Here is a 23,779-nt window from a genome sequence, read left to right on the forward strand (position 1 = left end):
TCAAATACCGGTATGTGTATAATTGTAAACAATATTATATTATTATATTACATAATTCAACATATTATTTCACCTCAGTGAACTGTCAGAACATACCAACCCAAAATATTTCTGTATTAAACACAATCGGCACTAGAGGGCACTAGAAACCTTTCTGACTATGGCATTACGTAGCGCTTTTGTGTCTTGTGAGCGTTTTTGACACCACCCCTTCTTTGCAGACGGACTTGGATAGAGACCGCTCGGTGTAAACAAATCTATAGCGCAGAACTGCCTTGTTCTGAACATTGACCTATACATCTAATTTGACTGCTTGTCTGTACTGGTTTCAAGAATGTAAGTGAATGGAATGACCGCTGGCAGAATCAACCCAATCTGGGTTGGAATCCGATCATTCATGGTTAATCAATGCCATCCGATAAGTTAGCGTTAGATATCTGCCGCGGTCGCTGTCAAGGAAGGAGGGAGGAATCACCGCACACAATCTTATGATACTCACTTCTGCAATGGCGACACCTGCAGAACACGACCTCACATTAGCCGAAGCTGAAAGCAACAAAGAGAAGACTCAGATGTTTGGGATCCTTAGGTTGCAGGAAGACAAGTCAACCGGTGAAAAAGCTAGCACCGTGACTGCTGCTGCCGCCAGCACTAGTAGTAGCAGCAGCGTCAAATCTGGGGACGGGAGATGGCAAGCGCCTATCTTCGCACTGGCCAGGAAAGCATCGGAAACCTTCTCAGGAAGCATTCATGTCCTTCCCAAGGTAGCAGAGCACAAAACCTCTCCTTTCACCGAGGACTGGAGCTCCAAGGGTGAGTGGAGATGTGGAGATGTAATATGCTTTAGCTACTGTGCAGGCCCCGCTGATACTGACATGGAGATACCATACCATCAACATCATATTTGCAATGATGCAATTGTTCCCAATATGACAAGCGTGGCGGGACAATAATGTAGCCTTATTGTAGGCCTACTTGTTACTCTTAATAGGCATCAAGTGCATATGTTTTTTTAGTTACAGATGTCTATTTTTTCAATGACACGTGGTGTCAGTTGTCCAATTATCTGTAGCCGAACCACACCCGGACCATCGGTGTGATACTGACGTGACGCGATGCTTGTTGTTAAGATCATCTAATAGCCTACAAGAAGATGAGGTCTATGTTATTGGTCTGAAGACGATCTTGCGTTGTTCACACCAAGGATGTCCATTGCTGTTCATCAGATCAATCCTTCCAGTTCGGCCGACTGCATATGAATAAATTTGTCCTTTTAGGAATTTATCATGCTCAAAGGGGCTGTAGGCCTATAAACTGTCACGAGCAACGACCAAAACATAACCGGTTATACAATGCATTGTACACTGACAGCATGTGATCTCTTATAAAATAGGCCTACATAGGAAGAACCAAGAGTCGCACTACTATAAATTGCAAACCCATTCAGGGCTGAAGCAGAATAAATGAAACAATGTCAATGGATTGGCTTAGGCTACTCGTTGCAATCAGGATAACCATTAGAATATGAAGAATACTAGGTTAGCCTGAGTATTTTTTGCAGACACTTTAACTACCTGTGCCATCACTGAAAAACTGCTGAGCCGAGCCGAGACAACATCCTGTAAACAGTATATGGCTGGATGATTAATTATATATTAATCTTTTTACTGTTTCCTCTCTACCCATCTCTCTTTGTTTCATATCCTATCACTTTCTTTCTCTCTCTCTCTCTCTCTCTCTCTTTTTATTTTCCTCCTAACCTTTCATCCCCTCCAGCCTTTCGAGATCCCATGGCCATGGAACGTGCCAACCTGTTGAACATGGCCAAGCTTAGCATCAAGGGTCTAATCGAGTCTGCCCTGAGCTTCGGCCGGACCCTGGACTCGGACTACCCTCCGCTCCAGCAGTTCTTTGTGGTGATGGAGCACTGTCTGAAGCACGGGCTGAAAGGTAGGCCATCACCACCAGGCTGTGGGGTTTTTGGCAGTGGCGCCCCCGTGTACGTGACTCCGGTGATTATGAAACAGTGTTAATGAAAAGGGGCTGGAGACAGCCACAGTTCAGAGGCACACTGAGGTCTTCACCAATGATCTGTTTATATCCAGCGCGGTTTTGATATTTACATTCGCTGCCAGTTGGCATACTCTGCAAAGGCTCCCAAGGCATTTATACATCATGTGTAGAATACTTAAAATGACATTAGTGCTCCCTTCCAAAGTATGACAGAAAGCAGCCTGTTAAATAGCAATAACATAAATAATACTTTCACTCTGATATTGCGATGGAATTCAATTATCTATGTCATTAGTGCTTACGTTCACATATCAGTGGCTAATTCACATAGTAATGTTATTCAGCATCCGATACTGTATGTGCATTATGTAATACTCAGAATGGACTGACAACAAAATCATAACATAATTTCCAACAAAACAAAACAGTTTTTATATCCTTCCATGTAATCCTATGATCTTCCATTCATATACTGCATTTAATTGAGTGCTTTGTTTCTTGTGGTCTAACCTGTGTGTTTGCATTGCTCAGTGAAGAAGTCATTCCTTGGCTACAACAAGTCTCTGTGGGGTCCTCTGGAGATGGTGGAGAAGCTCTGCCCGGAGGCTGCTGAGATTGCCGCCAGTGTCAGAGATCTGCCAGGCCTCAAGTACGCACTTCCTTTGTTTTCCCCCATTTATTTTCTCCAGGAAGACACAGTAACCTTTAGGAATGGACATCAAGCTTAGTTGTACAGTTTATTTTCCATTCTAATTAGATTCTGTTTTGCAAAGGAACTGTATCTGTGGTGGCTCGGAGTGCATTTTTTCCAGGAACATGGGGCCTTGAATCCAATTTAGGAATTAGTCACGTTTCTGCTCATGATGCAGTGCAGATTTAGCTCTTTTTCCCGAAACAACACAAAAAAATTGTCCTTGTGGCCTTGACGTTTGTAGCACACTATCAGTATAGGTGCAGATGCGCATGGCTTGCTCTTCTTCCACAGTGTCCATTTAGAGGGCCTGAAAGAGGAAGTACAAGGTGACGCTGCAGTCTCACTTCTGCTTTCATTGCCCAGAGGAACAGCTTGGCCAGCTATGCGATACTCTGGCTATGTTAAGCTGTACAATACAAACTCTTTCATGTGCCAAATGGTATCAAGTTAAACATGAAAGAAAAGTTCTGTCCAAATTGATGTTTTTGCTTGCATTATCTTTAGTCGTTTTGTAATATTTCATGTCTTGATGTTTCAGGTTGACTTATTTGTAGAAGATATTTAATGAAGAATACATTCCCCCAAAGTTACATTGGATGGGGAACGTGTGTAAAAATTGTAATTTACAAATGCAACAGTTTTTTTTTTCTGAATGTTTTTTGGATGAAAAGCACAGAGTAATGGTGTATAATGTGCATGTGTGTGCTCTTCCATGTGCATCAGGACCCCTCTGGGGAAAGCTCGGGCGTGGCTCCGCTTAGCTCTCATGCAGAAGCGCCTGGCGGATTACCTACGATGCCTCATCACCAGGAAGGACATACTGAGGTAAGGGTGGCCCAATGCCTGGCCTGCACAGGCTAACACCTTCCTCTCTTTGACCCTTGACCCTTTCATTCAGGAGTTGCGGAGCAGGAAACTATCCAGATGCATTAAATGGAGTAGAAAATTAGTGCCTATTTGCCACTTGTTTTAAAAAAAAAAATGTGAATACCTACTTTATGTTGATTTGCAGCAGTTGAGCTAAAGAGCTACTTGTAGAATAGCTCAGAATAGCTCAAACATAAATACAAGCATACTTATAGGTGCTGAGATGGAGACCTGCAACTCTTTTTTTATTGATTTCTGGATCCTACTTTTTTAACTACATAACACTGTCCGCTGCTCAAGAAGACTAGATATGTGTAAGGTAGCATGACAATGGTATTGTAACATGTTGCTTTCAGTCTGTACAATCTGAAGGAAATTATTCCTTGTCAGGAAAAGTGGAGTCCTATGTTACATCATGGAGATGGATAAGATCGATCACACATTCATAATGTTGTCATGTTCCTGTGGCTATTTATCTGTGGTAGTCCGCTTAAAATGAGAAATTCCTCCATTATTCAACATTTTGGTTTGGCAAGCCATCAGCGTTGTCAAGAGCACTCTCCGAAGCTTAGGCTAGAAGTTAGTGTTTCAAGTGTCTCTGAGAGTTACTGTTTTAAAAAAAAAAAAAAAAAAAAAATTAATGTGGTAGACAATCGTGTGTGTGTGTGTGTGTGCGTGCTCACAGTGATTTCTACGAGAGTGCAGCAGTGATGTTGGAGGAGGAAGGTGCTGTCATCGTGGGTCTTCTCGTCGGACTCAATGTGATCGATGCAAACTTATGTGTGAAGGGCGAAGACCTGGACTCACAGGTGAGTCTCATTATACCAGCCTGGACACTTACCAAGCTCTGTTACAGTGCATCTTATCTTGGATATGCCGTGTTTTGTTGTCACAATGAAGAACATCACATTGTAGGGTTATGATATGCATCTTAATGGGTTACACTTTACTTGACAGTGTTGACATAAGACTGACATGACACTGTCATGAACGTGTCATAAACAAGTCATAAATGTTTATGACATAACGCTTCTGTTATTAAGTGACATTCGGTTTTTGTCATAACAAGTTAGGGTTAGGATTAGGGTTAGGTTTCAATTAGGGTTAGGGTTAGGGTTAGGGTTAGGGTTGGGATTAGGATAAGGGTTAGAGGTTAGGATTAGGTTTAGGGTTAGGTTTCATGTGTCATGACAGTGTCATGTGTTCATGCCAGTGTCATGTCACTCTTATGTCGATACTGTCAAGTAAAGTGTTACCTATTAATGTGTATGTTATGTCATCATGTTGAGTTTGGTAATGCAAAACTGCTTGTTTGCTGAGCAGGTGGGCGTGATCGACTTCTCAATGTACTTGAAGAATGACATTGATGACTACAGAAGTGAGGAGAGGTACTGTAATGATGTCATATGTACGACATCGTATTCATGTTTTGCAGAAATTGAATGTCAACTTTGTAAAATGTACAACTTTATAGTTGTAAAACCTCTTGGATCAGTGTTCCTGTTGCATTTTCTTTAGAAATGGCCAAATAGCTGCTATTTTGGACCAGAAGAACTATGTTGAAGAGCTGAACAGACAACTAAAGTGAGCTGCTTTACACACACACACACACACACACACACACACACACACACACACACTAACACACACACCAAAAAACCATACATCTTAATGATGATAAAAAATATAAGCTATCAGCACACACAATACATGAGCATGGTCTCGCATAACATTTAGGAATTAATTTGAAGTGAAGTTCGGATTTTGTGTGTTTACATAGAGCGTCCTTTTTTTTAATCCCAGGAACAGTCAAAATCTTACCTGCTAAAAAAAAATTGTTGACGTTGCATAGTCACAGATTCTGCATTCAACCTTTATTAGTCTGATGATGCATTGGTCTTTTAAAAGACCTCGTTATTTTCAACTGATCTTCTCTCATGTTTCTCTGGTCTGCAGCTCAACAGTGACGGGCTTACAAGGAAGGGTAGAATCCCTCGAGAAGTCCAACTCCAAACTTATTGAGGAGGTACAACATTCATTAAGAGTGCTACATCGATGTTATTTCCATCTGCTTTGTTTTGGCTCATTTTCTAAGACAAACATTTGCTTTTTCTTCCAGCTCGCCATTGCCAAAAACAACATCATCAAACTACAGGAGGAAAATCAACAGCTACGAACAGAGAACTCTGTGATTGTCATGAAAACCCAGCGTCGTCTAGAGGTAACGCGCTGTACCCTCATTCAGAAACACAGCACTCAGTTACCATTGAATGAAAGGCTTTGCATAATACGAATGTGATAACGTTGTGTCTTAAATGTAGGTGACTCAGGTAGATGTGGATGTTGAGTTGGACACTTACAAACAGTCGAGGCAGGGTCTGGACGAGATGTACAACGAGGCCAGGCGACAGCTAAGAGAGGAATGTCAGCTACGGCAGGTAAGTGTCCCTACATTCAAACAGATGCATGTTAGCACCAGTTACTGTGAAGTCATCATTTATCTATCATGTCATGTCAGTGAGGTCTATCTTCTATCAGGTTTAATGCTCAGTGTCAATACTAACACTTGTTTACTGTCCTAGTTTCACTACAAGAAATATAGTGTAGTCAGAGGAAAAGCTATTTTTTTAGCCTAGAAAACAACACCAAATCAAAACATGTGTACATACAAGTAGTGTACACACATACAGTGTAGACATTATTAATGTTATAATGTTAAAACAATATCTTGTTCAGAGAGCCATTCTTACCAACCATCCATCCTATGTATTCTGCCCATAATGGAGTGGAATGGACATTTTTAAGTGACCCCAAACATTTGAACGGTAGTGTATTTAGATCATTGTACTGTATGTACACCATGTCATTCTGTCTAGTAAATCTGGTAAGTTTATTGAATTGAAGTGTAATTGAATTGAATTGAACTGAACTTGACTGAACCACAGTGTAAAATAAATGTGTGTGTGTGCATGTGTGTGTGCGTGGGCTGGGCAGGACGTGGAGAACGAGCTGGTTGTCCAAGTGAGCATGAAGCAGGAGATGGAGATGGCCATGAAGCTGCTGGAGAAGGACATCCACGAGAAGCAAGACACCCTCATCGGCCTGCGCAACCAGCTGGACGACGTCAAGGCCATCAACGTTGAGATGTACCAGAAAATGCAGGTACAGTGAACTGCCATCCTCATCCTCGTCTTTGCACAGTTTTAGCTCAGCACACGCCTTGTCTCGCACTAAGCCTTTGGCTCACACACTCCATCACTGGAGAACGTCAACATGTGCTTGGATTTGTCACAAACAGGAGTGAAAGTCCTGGAAAGTGCCTTTCTTAAATGTCAGTGTTGACAGGAAATTGTAGTGAATAGCTGTGAGAGTTGAGTGTAAGCCAAAATAAATTATATTACAATGCTTATTATGTATTTGCTTAACTGCAAAATAAGGAGGAACTCTACATGTACAGTACACCATGTCATTTCTTGGCACACATTAGTTTGTGATGTTACTGAAGCTTTTAATTGTCTCCTTGTATTGCCTGCAGGATCTGTTCTGTGAGAACCTAAACACATTAAATGTCTTCGCCTTCGCTTACCCACAGAATTATTTCACAGCATCCTGTTTAGAATATTTCCAGTTGAAAAGTTCAAAACCAACGCAGATATTAAAATGAATCGGGCTTTAGCTTAATGCGCTACAAAGTGCTGACTTTAAAACATGTTTTTTTTTTTTTTATATATATTTTTGTTTGTCACCATGTTAGCTCAATGTTGTTTTCTGTGCCACCGGAAATGCCTTGGGAATGCACATGTTTGTTTATGTTGTTAAAAGGGTCTATATTGCCGGTAGAATCATATAAAATAAACCAAATTACCAATGTCTTTGAGCACAGTGTGCATTTGCTGATTGGCTGTCTGCTTTTCCATTCCCAGGCTGCTGACGACGGCCTCAAACAGAAGGATGAGATGATTTCCCGGCTGGAGGAGAAGACCAATCAGATCACAGCGACCATGAAGCAACTTGAACAGAGGTAAGGGTCCAGGGTTTAACCTCATACTATATACCACATTTACCTGTTTACAGAGCAGTAAAGATTAGCATTTTTAAATATTTAGAGCAGTTTTGATGTTTTTAATCACTTTAAGTCAGACATGGCTGTTTTGTGCAATATTGGGCATGCATTGGGCATTGTGTGTTCTTTTGCATGTCTGTATTGAAGTGGTCTCGTTCGACCAGTTTGCAAAATCACATTTGAGTATTCTGCTGTACTAGCTTGTGCTGCGTGTTGCCACTAGTACCTTGTCATGTTTCAGTCAACATGGATCCATCCCTCCCCCCTATCTGTTCCATTGCTTTACAGCCATCTTACCTGTACTATTTTTATGACTGCATTGCTTAATAATCTTCTTGAGGCTTTTTGAGTGACATGGAAATTCACTGATATGTACATCCTCTTTCCCTTTTTGTTCTCCCTATCTTCTTTTTCCTTTTTCCCTCCTTCCAATCATCTTTCTTTTAAAATGTTTCCTTGTTGTGCAACGATACATGATGTCTCCCTTCGCTAATGCATCTGTGATCTCACCCCCACCCCACCCCCACCCGTTCCCCTACACTTCCGTTGAATCTCCGTAGCGACAAAGATTTGCTGAGTCAGACCAGGACTCTCGCCATGTCCTTCGTGAAATGTGCCAGCACAGACACCGAGCACCAATACAAGCTCGTCAAAGATATTTCCTTCTGAATTTATATCGTCACTTTACACTATTTGTCTGTAAACACTTTAACGGGATGATAATACAAAGTCTAGTGTAATTCATGGTTTTGACTGTTCTCTGTTGCTCTCCACTATGTTGGTTATCCTTCAATTGGCTGTTTCTATGACAGACTTTTGTTGTTGTTTTTTCATATGGAGCAGTTTTATAGAACATCTGATTATCGTGGTACTGTAAACTAAAAAATTAACAACAGTAATTGTAACTGTTTCACCAGGCACCACTAACAAATAAAGATGTGTGTCTTTTAACATGTGAATCAATAAACTTAGATGTTTTGAAATATTCGATTTGTTGTGATTGTGTCCAAAAGTCCCCTCGGGGGTAATGCCCAGGGGTAAGCCCAGGGGTCTCTGCTAGCATCCTCTCGTTACCTTTGTCCATCCCTTGGCCGAGTTTTCTGGCTCTGTCCTTCCTTCTTTCCTCCTCCTGTGAGTTAGTTTGCCTGCAGATGTCTTGCTTCTCCTTTTTTTAATTTTCTTTCTACATTTGGTCATTTCATTCACGCCCCTCACCCTGTCCCCACGCGTGCTGGGAGCCTCAGTTTTACCCATTCGGTTTGAATTACGCCAGATTGCAGGAGGCTGAGAGGGATCGCTCCACCGCCGAAGAGGGCACACGCAAATTCAAGCAGGACTTTGCCAACAAAGCAGACAATCTCCAGAAGCAGATTGCCCAGAGAGAGAAGCAGATGTAAGTCTGGTCTATTGTCTCTATATAAGGACACTCACACCCTCTCTTGCTCTGTATTACGCGTTTATACCACATGTTTGTTTAGGTCTGCATACAGCAATTGTCAACCATGAGTATCACTATTTTTTCAGGTAGAGACCATGATTCAAGTCAGATTTTTGTTAGATTTTATTTCTTAGATTTATTTTTTTTGCTAGATCGAATTTCTCTACACAATCCACTAGCTGTCCATTTGGTGTGTGCACCTCAGAAAAGAAAAACGGGTGTACAAAGTCCTGGCTCTGAAATGGGAAGCACACAAATGACCTTTTTACATTTGGTTTCAGAATGCGTCTTGGGTGATCCAATCACAAGTGGTCAGCCAAGACACATCGCGGTTTACACATGTATTCCAAGATGAACAGCTGATAGCATATTTGTACTACTATATTTATCTGGAGACTCAGTCAGGACAGCCAGACACATTGCTGACCACCTCTGTTTTGATTCCGCTATTGCTAACTCCAAATGTTTTGAACGCATCAGAACACATTACACTGCAAAGGTTATGTGGTCAACTGCACCTTAGACCACCTCGGCAAGTGGTTTGAGTGATCAGATCATAATGTGTCTTGGTGATTGTTTACACTTGTGTTTAGAACTGGCCACTTGTGATTAGATCACTCAAGACACATTTTAAAAACAAATGTTAACGGGGTCATAGTGGGTAAGACTGAGCCGGCCATTTAACTCACTGCTTGTACTGTAGGGGCACAAAAGGAGTGGTGTCATTTGATTGGCTGCGAATCTTAAATATAATGTATCTCTTGTTTGAATCGTAAACTACCCTTTAAATATTTTTTCTTTCTGTTCATAATATCAGTGAATGAAGTAAGTTTGTTGTTTGTTTAATTGGCAACAGGCTGCAGCTGGAGACGGATCTGAAGATTGAGCGGGAGTGGCGGCAGACCTTGCAGAATGATCTAGAACGGGAGCGAGACATCGTTGCTCAGCTCAGTGCTCAGGCTCTGCAAATCAATGGACTCAAAAAAGTAAACGGTCTTATTCCCTCATGTGCAATGTACACATTCTCAACAGTCTTCTGTCCATCACAGGCATAGAGCATTATCTCAATATGATATACATATAACACAGCATACAGATGATGTTATCTCAGATTATCCCTCTCCCGTGTCAAGTCCCATACAGTATGTTAGGTAGTCTGTGTATTTGTTTATAACGCAGATATAAATAATGCAGTTACATTTACAATACACTACATTTACAATGTTACACAGCATGATGAAAATCTTACATGTAGACTGAGGACTGCAGCCCGTTTGTGCAGAAAATTCTTTCTGCAATGTTCCATATTTTACCTTTTCATATATTTTGCTCTGTCTAAACTGCTTGATGTGATATATTAGACATGTTTAAGTCATATATTCAGTTGTGTCAAGACCCTATAAATTATAATCTCTTGGGTTGTACCTGCAGGAGTTCCACCGGATGCATGATGAGAACCGGCAACTGAAAGGCATCTGTGAGGAACAGGAGCAGGCCCTGGAGGAGCTGGGCTGCAAACTCAGCGAGTAAACAAGCATTCTCTCCACTAGATTTACACTAGCCACAAATAAAGGAAGCCCTGGGGAAGTGGTATTTATACAAAAGGAAATATAGCCTACAGAAGGCATTCATTGGTTATCATATTAAGACTAAGTTGATTACTAGCAGACACAACACCTAAATCATCTTTAATCACCATTAGCTTCTGTACCTGTTATTGTAAGGATAATGATACACAGGTCATTTTTTTGGGCAAGGTTGTTTGGCCGTGTTCCTGAGGCATGTTGTCCAGGCACTGATATATTGATACTGTCCTATAAATGTAAAGAACTAATCATTATTATGACCGCCGCTAGTGAAGCGGTCATATAGGGATTGTCAAAGTTTTTTTTTTTTTTTTTTTTTTTCCCCCGTCATCTACTTCCTGAAATTTTGGTCAACGATATCCGGGGCACCGAAACACCGGGGCACATGAAATTTGGTGGGTATGTAGCCCCACTAGACTTTTACGGAAAACAATTCGTTTGGTCCCCGGGGGCCACTCCCCCTCCGCGCTGGGCCCCCCGAAACCCAAAAAATGCAGTTTTTCCTAAATAACTACCTGAACCGTGGCACCGAGGATGAAGACATTTTTATGGTATGTTGGTCTCAAGGGCCCACATCAACCTAGCCCATAATCACTCATTTGTGATTTGCAATATCATTCTGCTTTAATCGCCCCTCTCTTCAGTAAAGACGTTCAGAACTGCACCAAATTTTATGTGTATGATTAACCTGACATTCTCTGGGGGTATGCCAAGTTTCGTAGAATTTCATCCATGGGGGGGTCTAAAAAATTAAGTTATGTGTACATTTAGTGACTGTACACTCATTGGCCTGTAGATGGTGGTGCACACATATACACATGCACACACACACAGGCACCCACATACTATCGGTATTAGAACGGCCGATACATAATTACAAATTCAGTAGGATTAAAAGAAAGCCAAAATAAATATTCATCATCATCATCATGGCTGCATTTCCAGTATTGGCGATAAGTAGTCGTTTGTCCACTAGATGGCGCATCGTTGCAGTGAGACGTAATTTTGTTGGAAGTTAATCTAAAGTGGGTTGGAAAGACACTACGCTTCCTACAAGGACAAGACTGTAGGCTACAGTAGTTTACCGCAGAGAACGTCTAAGGGTAGGATGATTTCTGCATGACATGTAATTCCCATTCTTTGCGATGGATGATTTAGTACCAACGTTACACCGGTCAGATTCCGTGAGACTGAGGCGCTTTTTGTTTGTTCGAAGTGCGTGTTTAGGGTGTGAGAGGGGAGTCGATGTGCTTTGGTTCCAGCTTGGTAGTTGTAGTCTATGCGATTAAAAAACACGTGTGTGTGAAGTATCCAAACAATGATAACGCTTTCATTATGGCTGCTTTAGCCACAGACCTTGAGCTACTGTACAGTGGGTTGGGTTCCATTTAGAAGTGTCCACTTCATTCGCCCTTTCCGTGATTCACAGCTACGTGAAATGTATTACTACTGATATGCAAAACTATTAACTTTTCGCCAAGAGGTGGCAGCTTGATACTGTAAGGTGTAAGCCATTGGTTCCAAAGGAGATTTTATTTGGGTCGCCAGCATAGCCTAGTGACAATTTGTGTTGTGTAATAGGCCTAGCATAGGGCCTACCTTATATAGCTTATAGTTTGTTAACAGTCACGGTTTTGTCATAACTCCCTCTATGCATTTTTGCATTTAGAATAGCTCTAAAACCGGGGGGCGAACACGTCGCAGGGGGGGCGCCAGTGCGTGGATATCTCAATCGCAAAATTAAACAATATTTCTATCGGGCGCCTACCATGGACTAGGCTGGGTGAAAATCAAAAGATTGCGTCAAAAGACCTCATGGTTGCAAAATGCAAGGGAACATGAATCAGCATATTATTTGCACAAACAATAACGGACAGTAGCTCTTCAACTTTGCCCGTTAAAATGTGCATGAACAGTCTCGCAACGCATTTCATGAAGGCCCTTTTGGACATGTCAGTTATTTGCACCACTGGGTTAAACGGCATTTTGTTTTAGACTACTGGTATTTAATTTGTGCATTGACAATAAAGCTGAATATCATTTGAACTAGATGACTAAACTTATGCATATGTAGAAGAAGAAACATTCACAAAAATCCATGACATGACCTCTCTTCTTGATAGCTGTTGAAAACTGCATGGAACTGACAGGGATTGTTTTGTTTAATAATAAATAAATAAATACATTATGCTGCTACCTTCTGCTTTTCCCAAATACAATGTAGCCTACAGGTGTACCTTTCATCAGTCCAGTTGCAATGGATGGACTGTGATGAACTGCCCTTGTGATTGTTTAGAGATTTTAAAGGTTTTATAACAATGTTACAGATTTTTTGGCCCAGAAACAAATCTATTCACCTTTGCAGCGCCAGTAGGCTACTTTGTGTGCGGAATGTGTGCAAACACACATTCCAAACAAGCATACACAAAAGTTTCAAGAGTGGGAGATGGAGTAGAAAATGGAGACAAATTCATTAATGTGATTTATTTTCGCGGAATGGATGTGCAAGACTGAGCAGCGGTCATATTTTGTACCGCTACGCGGTACATCTAGTTAGACAAATTGTCACAGTAATCCAATCAGAAAAGATGAAACCAGTAATGTAATTATTACCCTGCGACATTGATCAGAAGGCTGCCCCATAGTCAGCCACAGATGGGCTCAGTTTCTTTGGTCCCTGATGTTGTTTTGTTTGTACTCAGATCCAAACTGAAAATTGAAGACATCAAAGAAGCAAACAAGGCCTTGCAGGTATGATCAATCTCTTATATGTTATATTCATTTAGCAGCTGCCTTTATGCAAAGTGATTTACAGTACAAGTAGGGCCTGCAGTACATGACCTCACTGTATCTGCTGCCTCTGGAATCTAGTCTATGATCTTGGAAGCTTCAGCAACATTCCAGAACTCGTGGGCTTTAGACGTTATGTTAAGAGATTACTAGCTCATCAGATGATTATGTCAGTATGTGATTTCAGCAGATGTGCATTTATCTTGAACAAACAAACCCTTAACATCCTCTCAGGGTGGCCAAGTGTGGCTGAAGGATAAGGACGCTACGCACTGTAAGCTGTGTGAAAAAGAGTTCTCCATTTCCAGAAGAAAGGTTGGTTACCACTTCTGATATCTGATAACATTCCCACACACAGATGTACATTGTGTTCCAAAAGTTTTAGAGAGGTTAGTCTATCATTACAGTTCTATAGTTCTATGTCTTTACTTCCTTAGGGATAATATCCCTAAGGAAGTAAAGACATAGAACTATAGAACTGTATGTGGCTGTTACTGCACAATGCACTTACCTCATATTAGGCCTCAGGCTTACAGAGAGGAAAACATTTATATATATGAGATAATCTAAAGTAATTAATTAAGAGTAGTATGTAATATCTGAAGAAAAAGCATGTCCTGTTGGTCCAATCTTTGGATTTCTGTGCCTGAGCAGCACCACTGCAGGAACTGCGGCGAGATCTTCTGCAACGCCTGCTCTGATAACGAGCTGCCCCTCCCCGCCTCGCCCAAGCCGGTGCGAGTGTGCGACACGTGTCACGCCCTGCTGCTCCAGCGCTGCTCCTCCACCTCCACCTAAATAAACCAGAGGGAGGCCAGGGGCTCGCCACACTACAGACAGACAGTACACTCACGTACAACGGCCACGACGACCACTCTAGGCACCCCTTTAACCCAGCAGAAGCAGAACAGCAGCCCCTGGCTGCTGTTACTGACACAACAACGTAGAACAACTAAAATCCAAGATGGCCGACTACTGCTTTCAGGTGTTAAAAAAAAAGACGTTTACATTCTCCTCAGTGTTGTGCCTGAGCCAAGATACTCTTCAGAGATTACAGGACATTTTTTGGCAGCTGGCCAGAATCAGACATTCAGAAGGACAGAACATTCCAAACTTGAAGTACAAATACCTCTCTAGTCCATGCAATGCATCAAATCAGTGTGAAGACTATTATGCTCTATGCCTGTGATGGACAGAAGACTGTTGAGATATCTGATTTATTACTTAAGTGCAGATATTAATTGATATTCACATGTGCCTAAGTAAGAAGCCAAAATGATGAATGATGACATTTCCAGACATTTCTTTGTAGAAAAGTCAGACCAAGAAGTTTGACCATCCTAAAGCACTAAGATTCTTAATGCTGCTTTGATTTCAATGTCAAAAACTGCACAGTATCAGTTCTACAAAACTTGCCACATACTAACAGAAGTTTGTCCTTCTATGTATTTAGAAATAAGTACTACGACATGTAATATAGCACATAATGTTTAAAATATGCCAAGGTTTTTACTTTATTTCTTTTTATTTGTAAAGTGTAAACTGGAATTCCTCACAGAAGACTATGTATTATGTCAATATGATTTATAATTAATTTATGCCAGTTATATGATATATTTAAAACCGAACCTGTAAACCCAAGACCCAACTTCGTAAAATGGCCAGATATTTCAAATTTGAAATGTTGTACAGTTGGGTACTAAACCACTGATGGTTATATCTATTGATTGTTTTTGTATTTGCGTAGAAGCACAATAGATTATTAATTGTCATTTTAAATTCAAATACTGTACATCACTTCTGATTGTCTGTAAGAGCATTGCATATCAATGTAACTTTGGACAGTGAAGTTCGGCATGATTTTAATTTTATTTTCACTGAATCCCACTATCTAACCACTTGAGAGAAATGTGTGCTTCAAACTGTTAATTGTAATTGACAGATACGTGCTCATTCAGCTGGCTTGAGTGAATGAAGAGAGAAGTGACCTGTGTACAGAGAATCCTTCAGAAGGCCAGAGATTACATTTGCAGTTTCAATGGAAGATCCATTGCTGAATGCTTCCATTCCAGAATCATCATTCACCAGTTTCAAAATAAACTCTTCAGCGGAACTGACTCTTAGCTATTGTGTGTGTGTACAGATGGTAATGGAAAATAATTTCACTAAAGTGGTCTTTGATTAATATCATTAAGTAATATGGCACAAGTGAGCTTAATATCCTCTGTAACATAATTCCTCATTTAAAAGCTTGACAAAATGGTAGATGGGGGAAATCTTAATCACCCTGGCACTACAGGGTATAAAATAAAAAAGAAATAAGAAAAACTTTGAATTACCCAAAACATTAAAATTTGTGAATCATTTTAACTGCCAGGCCAAACCTCTTAGGTGTCTGATCCCATCTCCATTATCTCACAAAGGCCAAATTATCAAAGTTTGAATTTCAAATTATATCTGGACATGAACACAATCTAAAGAACAAGCTCTAATGAATTAGATCTCACACTAAATCCATTCAATTTCACAGTAAAGCATTGCATTGTCGCGTTCATCATAGTGTGTGGGGAAAAAATGAAAACATGGGTAAAGGTATGTTATAAAATATAGCCATATTGTCTTTATTATGCCTCTGGGACAGCTCTTATTGAAATATTCAGAGATCTAAACCCAGTGACAACGGCACAGTCCAAGCAAACATATATCCAGTATATTAAAAAATGATCAGTATAGTATAACTACAGTAAAGGGATATCTCATCATGAGTTAAAAGAGTTAATCTGGCTCACAATCCAATTATGGCATAACATTTGAAAAATCACACAAACAATAAGACATGAACAACAAGAATTTATATAAAATTTTAATAAGTAAAATTTACAATAGCTGGTTAACCTATGTAATGAGCCCAAATATATATATATATTTATATATTTATATAGACATAGCATTTTCATTATTCCATTCTTTGAGACTGGAAAATATCCTAAGTACATTTTTATGAACATGTGAAAACATCCAAATACAAAACAACTCTTCCAACTTTGGGTTGAAAATGGTGGAACTCTAAATACAGTCTAACTCTAGAACATTCCCCTCAGCCCACTGCTCCGTGAGCCCATGCTTCCGGAACTGTTGTAGAAAGCACCGCCACGACCTGCAAACACACCAGTTAGACCAAAGTCAAATATGGCAGCCACTTCAAAGATAAGTTACGCACAACATCCGGATCATATTTCCTCCTGTGTTACAATGTACAATCAACATTCATTTTTTATTTCATCAAACAAAAGACACCCATGTGTTTAAAACTTTGATAAATTTCATATGCCAAAAGCATGCATAATCTCAATTTGTGTAATACAACAATACAATCATGTGCTACACATTGGCTTTTACAGAAGGTGATACTAACCCATGTCTGATCCTCCACTTGAAGTTGAGTTTAAAAACAACTCGATATAACGGTGCTCTGGTGAGAGAAAACAAAAAAGAGATGAATGCATTAAGTAACCCTTGGCCATGCAACACTTAGGCTACATTATTACTGCAGTGTCAAAAATACATTGCGAACATGGTACCACTTTGAGTTTTTGGTGGACCTGTACAGTTTTTGCAATATACTGTTTACTTGCTACATTATACAATCATACTCCAAATTTCTGATTCAATTTAGGATGAATGCGGGAGTACATTCCTGTTGCATTTCCTCATGCAATGTTACCCATAAAATCTAGTAACCACTACCAAAGCCATGTTTTGTCCACACATGCATTGCACTGACAATAGACCTAGATCACATCCAGTGCAACACAGAACAAAACACAGGCATTATGACTCCCTTGTTTACCTGCAGAGTAGTTTTAGCAAATCCCTGACCTAATCCTCAAAACAAGTTTCCTGGTAACTGCAGTTCATGATGTTGCACTTTAAAAGCAAACCCTTTCATACTTGTGTAAACAGCACGCTCGAGGGAGCTTTGCTCCCTTAGCTAAAGCAGCAGCTGAGGGCACATACGCATGTGATTCTTGTCCTTTGACATTGCTGACACTGCATCCTCGTGTGATCCAAACTCCACGTCGGCCTCCCCTGTAGACTTGCCGTTGGGGCCCACGTCGATGCGCACGCGCAAGGGGTGAAGGGGCGCAAAGAACTGCAACGACACAAAAACACAACAGAGAGGTCATCATTGATCGTCCCGCAGAGGTGGCAACAGAATCAGTGACCAGAGAAATCAGAGAAATCAATTTCTCAACTATGAGAGCAGGGAATGGAACCCTGAGCCAAGTGAATGACTTCAAAATGTGGCCCTCAACCTTTATACATGACGGAAATGCTGGGACAGGCATTTCTGTGGTGCTTGGAATCCTATACAGTTGATTAAAAAATAAATAGTGTCACTTTGGTGGCTCAAAAACACGTAATTGTTTTACTTAAAAATATATTGCAACAATTACGTGTTTAGTGTTTACTCTACAATTTTGTACAGTGCACAGACAGTGGACGTTTCTATAGAATGACCCGGCTATGCTCTTACATTGGCGATGTCCGCCTCAGTGGCTCGGAATGGAAGGCCCCTCATGTGCACAAAGTGTCCGCTGTGGAAACTTGAACCAGAGTCACCCCCTCCACCGTAGCCATGGCTGCTGCTGCTGGCTGGAAGAACGCAAACACACAGGTATGGGCACACAAGCAAGACACACACGCACACGCACACGCACACACACACACACACACACACACACAAAAGTAATTTCATGGCTTAGAACGCAGGAAGGGAAAACTAAGGGCTCTTACAGAGTCAACGCATCGCTACGCATACGCGCCCGCAAGGCTACGCATCGCTACGCTTCGGCCGCCATTATGCGTCGATGCGTAGCAAAATGTGTCATCCCAGTTTTTGATACGCGACGCACTGACGCATGCAATACTATGCGTTGTCGGTGGGGGCGACACTGCAAGTATTGTACATTATGTCAAGTATATGTTATATTTACAGAAGAAGGTTTGAATACAATGGCCAGAGAAGAGGAAACATTATGCAAGCTTATCTTTCTTTTACGGTCTATGGAGCTCCACATTGTAGGTTACATGCTATTCATTGTGTATAACATGATTGTCACTTGGAGGACACTTCAGACTTGTAGATAACTTACGTTAGTATAGTTAGCTAACCGCTGCTAACGTGCTAGCATCGTCACGTCAGAAAACCATGGGGCTGTGCACATGTGTTAGTGTACATTTATTCACCATATATTAATAATGTTGAAGTGGCTCTGCAATGTAGGCTATGTTTGCGTTTATTTACAGTACCATGTTGCTTACATGACATGACCCAGTGTCCTTGTAACATGCAGTCAATCTAGCACAGCGAATCACACTCACCTCCCATCTAGTTTGTCACCCAACAAAGCTAGATATTACTTTTGATACGTGTCTCCATGTCATACTGGAGTCTTTTTGAGAATTCTAAATTAAATATGATCCGTGGCTCTCCAAAAGAGCCTCTTGGGATGTAACTTTTACAGACAGCTTAAATATCACTCAGAATGTCACCAGTGACTGCTACCCCCTGTTGCGTGAGCGATGTATTGCATTTCACTTATCGGCCGCGTTGCTTGCGTCCACCGTGTAAACTATGAAAGGGAGCACGTCGCTCGCGTCGCTAACGTTGCTTGCTCGCGTTGCTCGCGTTGACTCTGTAAGAGCCCTAATGGTGCGATCCATTTGTCCAATGTGCTCGTCTTACAAGTATTAAGTTGTCCAAAAAACAGGACGTTACGCAAAGTTACACAAAGGCACGCCCCCCCTAAACTCGTCTGACAAGGAAGATACGTCATTTCACAAGTTACGAGTTGTCACAAGCCATCAGCATGTACAAATGGAACGCACGATAAACCCAAATCACTATCGTGACTTTCAAACTTTGCTCCTACCTCGGCTTCGATCTCCCCTTCCTCGCTCCTCAAACATGCCATTGCCAAAACAGTAGTTGTTGAAGCCATTGTAGTTGTCAAAGCCTCCATAACCTACAAAGTGGATTTCAGATAGATAAATAGACAGATAATAAAAGTCAATAGTTAAGTACTCAAGAACTTACTACGGATGCATACTAAACAAACACTGCAGTGTGATATCCTAGTGAAGTGCTTGATGGAGTAAACATACCACTACTGTAGACACTGCCACTACGCATCTGGTCCAGACCTGCTCCACCTCTCCCTGGTCCGGGACCAAAGAACCCACCGCGACCCATTATAGGGCGATCGTACGGGCCCGGACGCTGTCCCATCATCCTCCGGGGCACCTCATAGTACGCCCGGATTTCATTACGGCTGCTCTTGAATATCTCGATGTACCTGGATTCAGGAGGTTTGGAGACATCATGAGCTAAGCGCACGAAATGCGCAGCTTATCATGAGCCTAAGCAAACACACATTTGGGACTTAGACAAATATCTTAAGGGTTTCATTGGGTTTAGGCCAGCTAGTGGAGTTCTACAGAGTTAAGGGGAGAATAGGAACGCTGAATGATCTGAATGAATGTCACATCATCAATTTGATGCTACAGCTACACAAGAGCGCTTTTTTTATTGCTTTCTTACAATAAAGACAGAGCTTCAGATAATCAGAAGGCATATTTTGACACACTAAAAGGCCATTTCACCCAGTATCAAACAGGCTGTGACTATCAGCAGTAGGAACTATGACCTGTGACCTCTAGAGAAACTCCGATGTTCTGAAGAATAAGGTGAGATCAATGCCCAGGTGTAGAAATGAGGGAAGATTCAGATGAAAATGGATATTAATGATACATCTTTTTCTGGAGCAGAAAGATGCATGATCCCAACCAAGACCTCCCCTTTCCCATCTCCACCCCCACCCTCACTCAATCACACACACACACACACACACACACACACACACACACACACACACACACACACACACACACACACACACACACACACACACACACACACACACACACACACACACACACACACACACACACACACACACACACACACACACACACACAATTACCCTCACACAAACAAACCTCCCTCTCCCCTCTCCTCCCTCCCACCCTGTCCTGGCCCCACAGTCAGTGAGAGCACAGTCCAGCCCCAGCCCCAGTCTTGCTGGCCCCACCTGTGCCCTATTCTTTCCTTGTGTTTCCCCAGTGCCTTTTCTGCTATCTCCTTTGAGGCAAACTGCACGAAGGCTTCCCCTGTGCTCCTCCCCTGGTAGTCCATCGGCAATGTTATCCCATTTGGAACGATTTTCAACCCTTTAACCCAAAGGACAAATAACCCCCACAAGGGGAGACATGTTATAAACAAAACGCAACATATCCCAACTGTGGAGAAATGATCAGAGACAATAACCCCCCCGCACAACCAAACCCTTGCCACCAATTCTGATTTTAGAAAAAATTATTTCCTGAATACACACTTGATTGATTAAAGAACCAAATAAAAAACATTTATTATGAATTAACGCATAATGTAATGCCACAGGATTGATCAGATCAAACTGTACGTCACCAGCTTTACATTAACAGATTTAGGTCACTTTTGCATCCAAACACAAAAGCACAAAAGTCATTAGTTTGCTTTAAGGGAATATTTCATACCATTGCAATGCTATGTACAATATTTCAAGGATGCATCAAGCCACATTCATAAAAAACGAAGAAAAAAAAGAAGGCTCCACCAAAAAATAAATAAAAAATGGTGGCGCCCACCATCCTCCAGAATGTGATTACTTATTTGCTTTGCATACAGCATTTAACATTACACAGTCCACTCTGGACAGTGCTGGCGTAAAGACGTGGCACAAATACCTGCGAAGAACTGCACAATCTCCTCCTTGCTGCAGCCAAAGGGCAGGCCTCGGAGACGCAGCGTGCAGCCACTACTGCTGTCGTAGTCTGTGGGCCCGCAGCGCTTCAGGACCCAGTCCATCTCGCTGCGGTTGGACTTGAACACTACAGGGTAGCAGAGCAGAGCACACAAAGCACAACACAAGTTTAGGTTGCAGCGCTGGCTAAGTGACCTTGGTCGTTGTCACAAGCATGACAGAATGCAAATGACCTAGACTGAGCAAATATCAACATGTACACAGCTACACACACACACACACACATACAAAATTATTTTTAAAAAAAAACTGAACTGATGCCTGCCTTGTTGGCTGCTGTCTCAGTAGTTGCATTTTTTATTATGTTTGGGTTACTGAAAGTGGTACACATACTGAATGCAAAATTCAACTCCCTACAAGCAACAAAAGCCTAAGGCCAATACCATTCTCCAAAAGATTATATAATGGGTGCAGATAAGAGAACTGGTGCACACAGTACCTGCTCTTACCTCAGTACCTATCTATAGCTAGCTTTTCGATCATGAGATAGAAAAGGTTTGAAACATACAGAAGGTACCTTCAATATACCGATGGCCCATGTATTTGCGATCCTTAGCCAACGCATTCTTAAAATCCTCTGCCGTTTTCAGCTCGACAAAGGCCTCTCCACTAGGCCTTCCCTCTTTGGAGTAAGTGAAACATACCCCGTTCACTTTGCCTACAATGTCACAATCTGAAAGAGAAATCAAACTCATCCATAAACCCTTTCATTTTTAAATGCTTAGCCTAGGATGTTTGTTACATGTAATAGTCAAAAACAAATAGACTCTTTACCAGAGAAAAAGGAGGCAACTTCTTCTTGTGTACATGACCATGGTAAACCTCGAATCCGCACCACATATCCTTCATCATTGTGAGACATTTTCAATCTGTGACAGTTACTAAAAAGGGACAAAAAATTGATTAATTAAATAAAAACAGTACAGTGCACATTACTACTTGCCTAAGTAACGGTGTGTTGCCAATCGCACAAAAAAGGCCTGCTTTTACTTTTTTCACTTTTATTTTTATTTTTCTATGTACGCCTCGATACAGCCTATAATATGTATGACGACGTTGGTTCGAGGTATTTCTCACGACTTAACACAGGTAGCCCATAGAATGAATAGGCGCAGGTGGAAAAAGCAGCTGTTCCCTGGTTAACATGACATTGAAACCGGGTAGACCGGGAAACCGGGTTATATCACGTTGAGGTCACTGCAATGCTGCATTTTAACAGTTTTAACATACACAGACCGACACTGTTATAACACTAACGTCATACGTATACATCCTGCAACAACACTAACGTTAACGATAACATTGACATGTTGTATTCTACGGGAAACTGTGCTAGCTGGTTGTAGCTGCTGGTCAGTCAAATAGCTGCTAATGACAGCTGACACTGCATTTCATATCAAGTTAATAAGTTAATCAACAGGCAAGCACACATCACCGACACCCACCGACACCCACCGACCCTTAACGTTATGTTTAAACGTTAGCACTAAAGTATGACATTTACTCGAGCTTCACCTGTAGCTTCTAGCCTAATAATAAGGTAACTTAACGTACGTTAACGATAACTAGCCCGAGGTGCCAGGAAGAATAACTTGACACTGGATTATCATTGACCACAATTAAATCAACCTTCAATAAGACACTAGCATGGACTGAAACTAGCAACAGCCACTTGCAATCTATAAACCGTTTACGCTATTTAACGTTAGTTAGCACCTGTAACGTTATAACACTATCGTTAACGTTAGCTAGGGAGGCTGTTGACTTAACGTTAACGTAACGTTACTATCATGCTAGCCAGCCAAGTTACCTGTAAGATAAAGAGACTGCTGAGAAATTACACTAAAATAATTCGCTGTACACGACTATATTTGTAATGTAGCAACCCATCTCCACACATGAACACCATACAACATAATGACACAATTTGGTGTTGGTTCGAGGTTGACAAGAAGGACAAGTTCTACCCATAGACAGGTCTACCGCCACTAACGTTACTGAACAGAACGCAGTGCCAGCTAACCAACATTAGCTAGCAGAACATCGGTCGTCGGTCAAGTAACATTGAGCAAAAATGTCATATTTTCGAACATGATGAACAGACATTACAATGAAAATGTCAGAATATCAAATTACGGTAAACCAGAAATGTACACGAACATCGGTGAGCAAATAAATGTACACCACACAGGAGTTTAACAACGATATTTCTCTTTACCGTCAACCGCCAGGCTGTCCTCAGGTAGGTAGCTAAGGAACAGCATTTAAGGAATCTCTCGCGAGACTTTGTCTGGTCGGTGTCTCAGTCTCACTGGTATTTTGTAACTTCTACTTCTGTACTCTCTACTTCTACTTCTTCTGTAAAGTCTCTGCTTTAATCATACCAAGGGATTTAAAATGCCT

At 41.3% G+C, this 23,779-nt stretch overlaps 2 protein-coding genes across 5 annotated transcripts; one reads left to right on the plus strand and one right to left on the minus strand.

Moving 5' to 3' along the window:
- Window positions 1–219: 219 nt before the first annotated feature.
- rufy2 (RUN and FYVE domain containing 2) lies at window positions 220–15,568 on the plus strand. Of its 2 annotated transcripts, XM_076285411.1 has the most exons (18): window positions 220–813; window positions 1,777–1,950; window positions 2,545–2,662; window positions 3,431–3,532; window positions 4,260–4,383; window positions 4,898–4,962; window positions 5,093–5,158; window positions 5,531–5,600; window positions 5,694–5,795; window positions 5,896–6,012; window positions 6,569–6,736; window positions 7,498–7,595; window positions 8,911–9,030; window positions 9,932–10,061; window positions 10,507–10,601; window positions 13,364–13,412; window positions 13,686–13,766; window positions 14,106–15,568. In XM_076285411.1, exons 1-18 carry the CDS (start codon window positions 489–491, stop codon window positions 14,247–14,249), a joined length of 2,148 nt encoding a protein of 715 aa, XP_076141526.1. In that variant the 5' UTR covers window positions 220–488; the 3' UTR covers window positions 14,250–15,568. The 2 variants fall into 2 exon arrangements, with proteins under 2 accessions (XP_076141526.1, XP_076141527.1); XM_076285412.1 differs by lacking the exons at window positions 8,911–9,030; window positions 9,932–10,061; window positions 10,507–10,601; ... (1 more) ...; window positions 13,686–13,766; window positions 14,106–15,568 and adding an exon at window positions 8,198–8,622.
- Window positions 15,569–16,046: 478 nt separating this feature from the next.
- On the minus strand, window positions 16,047–23,648 carry hnrnph3 (heterogeneous nuclear ribonucleoprotein H3 (2H9)). 3 transcript variants are annotated; one of them, XM_076285414.1, is made up of 11 exons: window positions 23,595–23,648; window positions 22,151–22,257; window positions 21,894–22,049; window positions 21,300–21,443; window positions 20,606–20,744; window positions 19,620–19,810; window positions 19,388–19,480; window positions 17,989–18,107; window positions 17,469–17,604; window positions 16,867–16,923; window positions 16,047–16,608 (listed from the first exon to the last, which is right to left on the minus strand). In XM_076285414.1, the coding sequence occupies exons 2-11, from the start codon at window positions 22,236–22,238 to the stop codon at window positions 16,535–16,537; spliced, it is 1,197 nt and encodes a 398-aa protein (XP_076141529.1). In that variant the 5' UTR covers window positions 22,239–22,257; window positions 23,595–23,648; the 3' UTR covers window positions 16,047–16,534. The 3 variants fall into 3 exon arrangements, with proteins under 3 accessions (XP_076141529.1, XP_076141530.1, XP_076141531.1); XM_076285415.1 differs by having other exon boundaries at window positions 23,537–23,601; XM_076285416.1 differs by lacking the exon at window positions 23,595–23,648 and adding an exon at window positions 23,187–23,501.
- Between the last annotated feature and the right edge of the window lie 131 nt (window positions 23,649–23,779).

Source organism: Alosa pseudoharengus, unplaced genomic scaffold, assembly GCF_046254945.1.
Source record: "Alosa pseudoharengus isolate Yale_2024_CS ecotype anadromous, Long Island Sound unplaced genomic scaffold, YU_APseudo_1.1 YU_APseudo_1.1_scf_15, whole genome shotgun sequence".
Lineage (NCBI taxonomy): Eukaryota > Metazoa > Chordata > Actinopteri > Clupeiformes > Clupeidae > Alosa > Alosa pseudoharengus.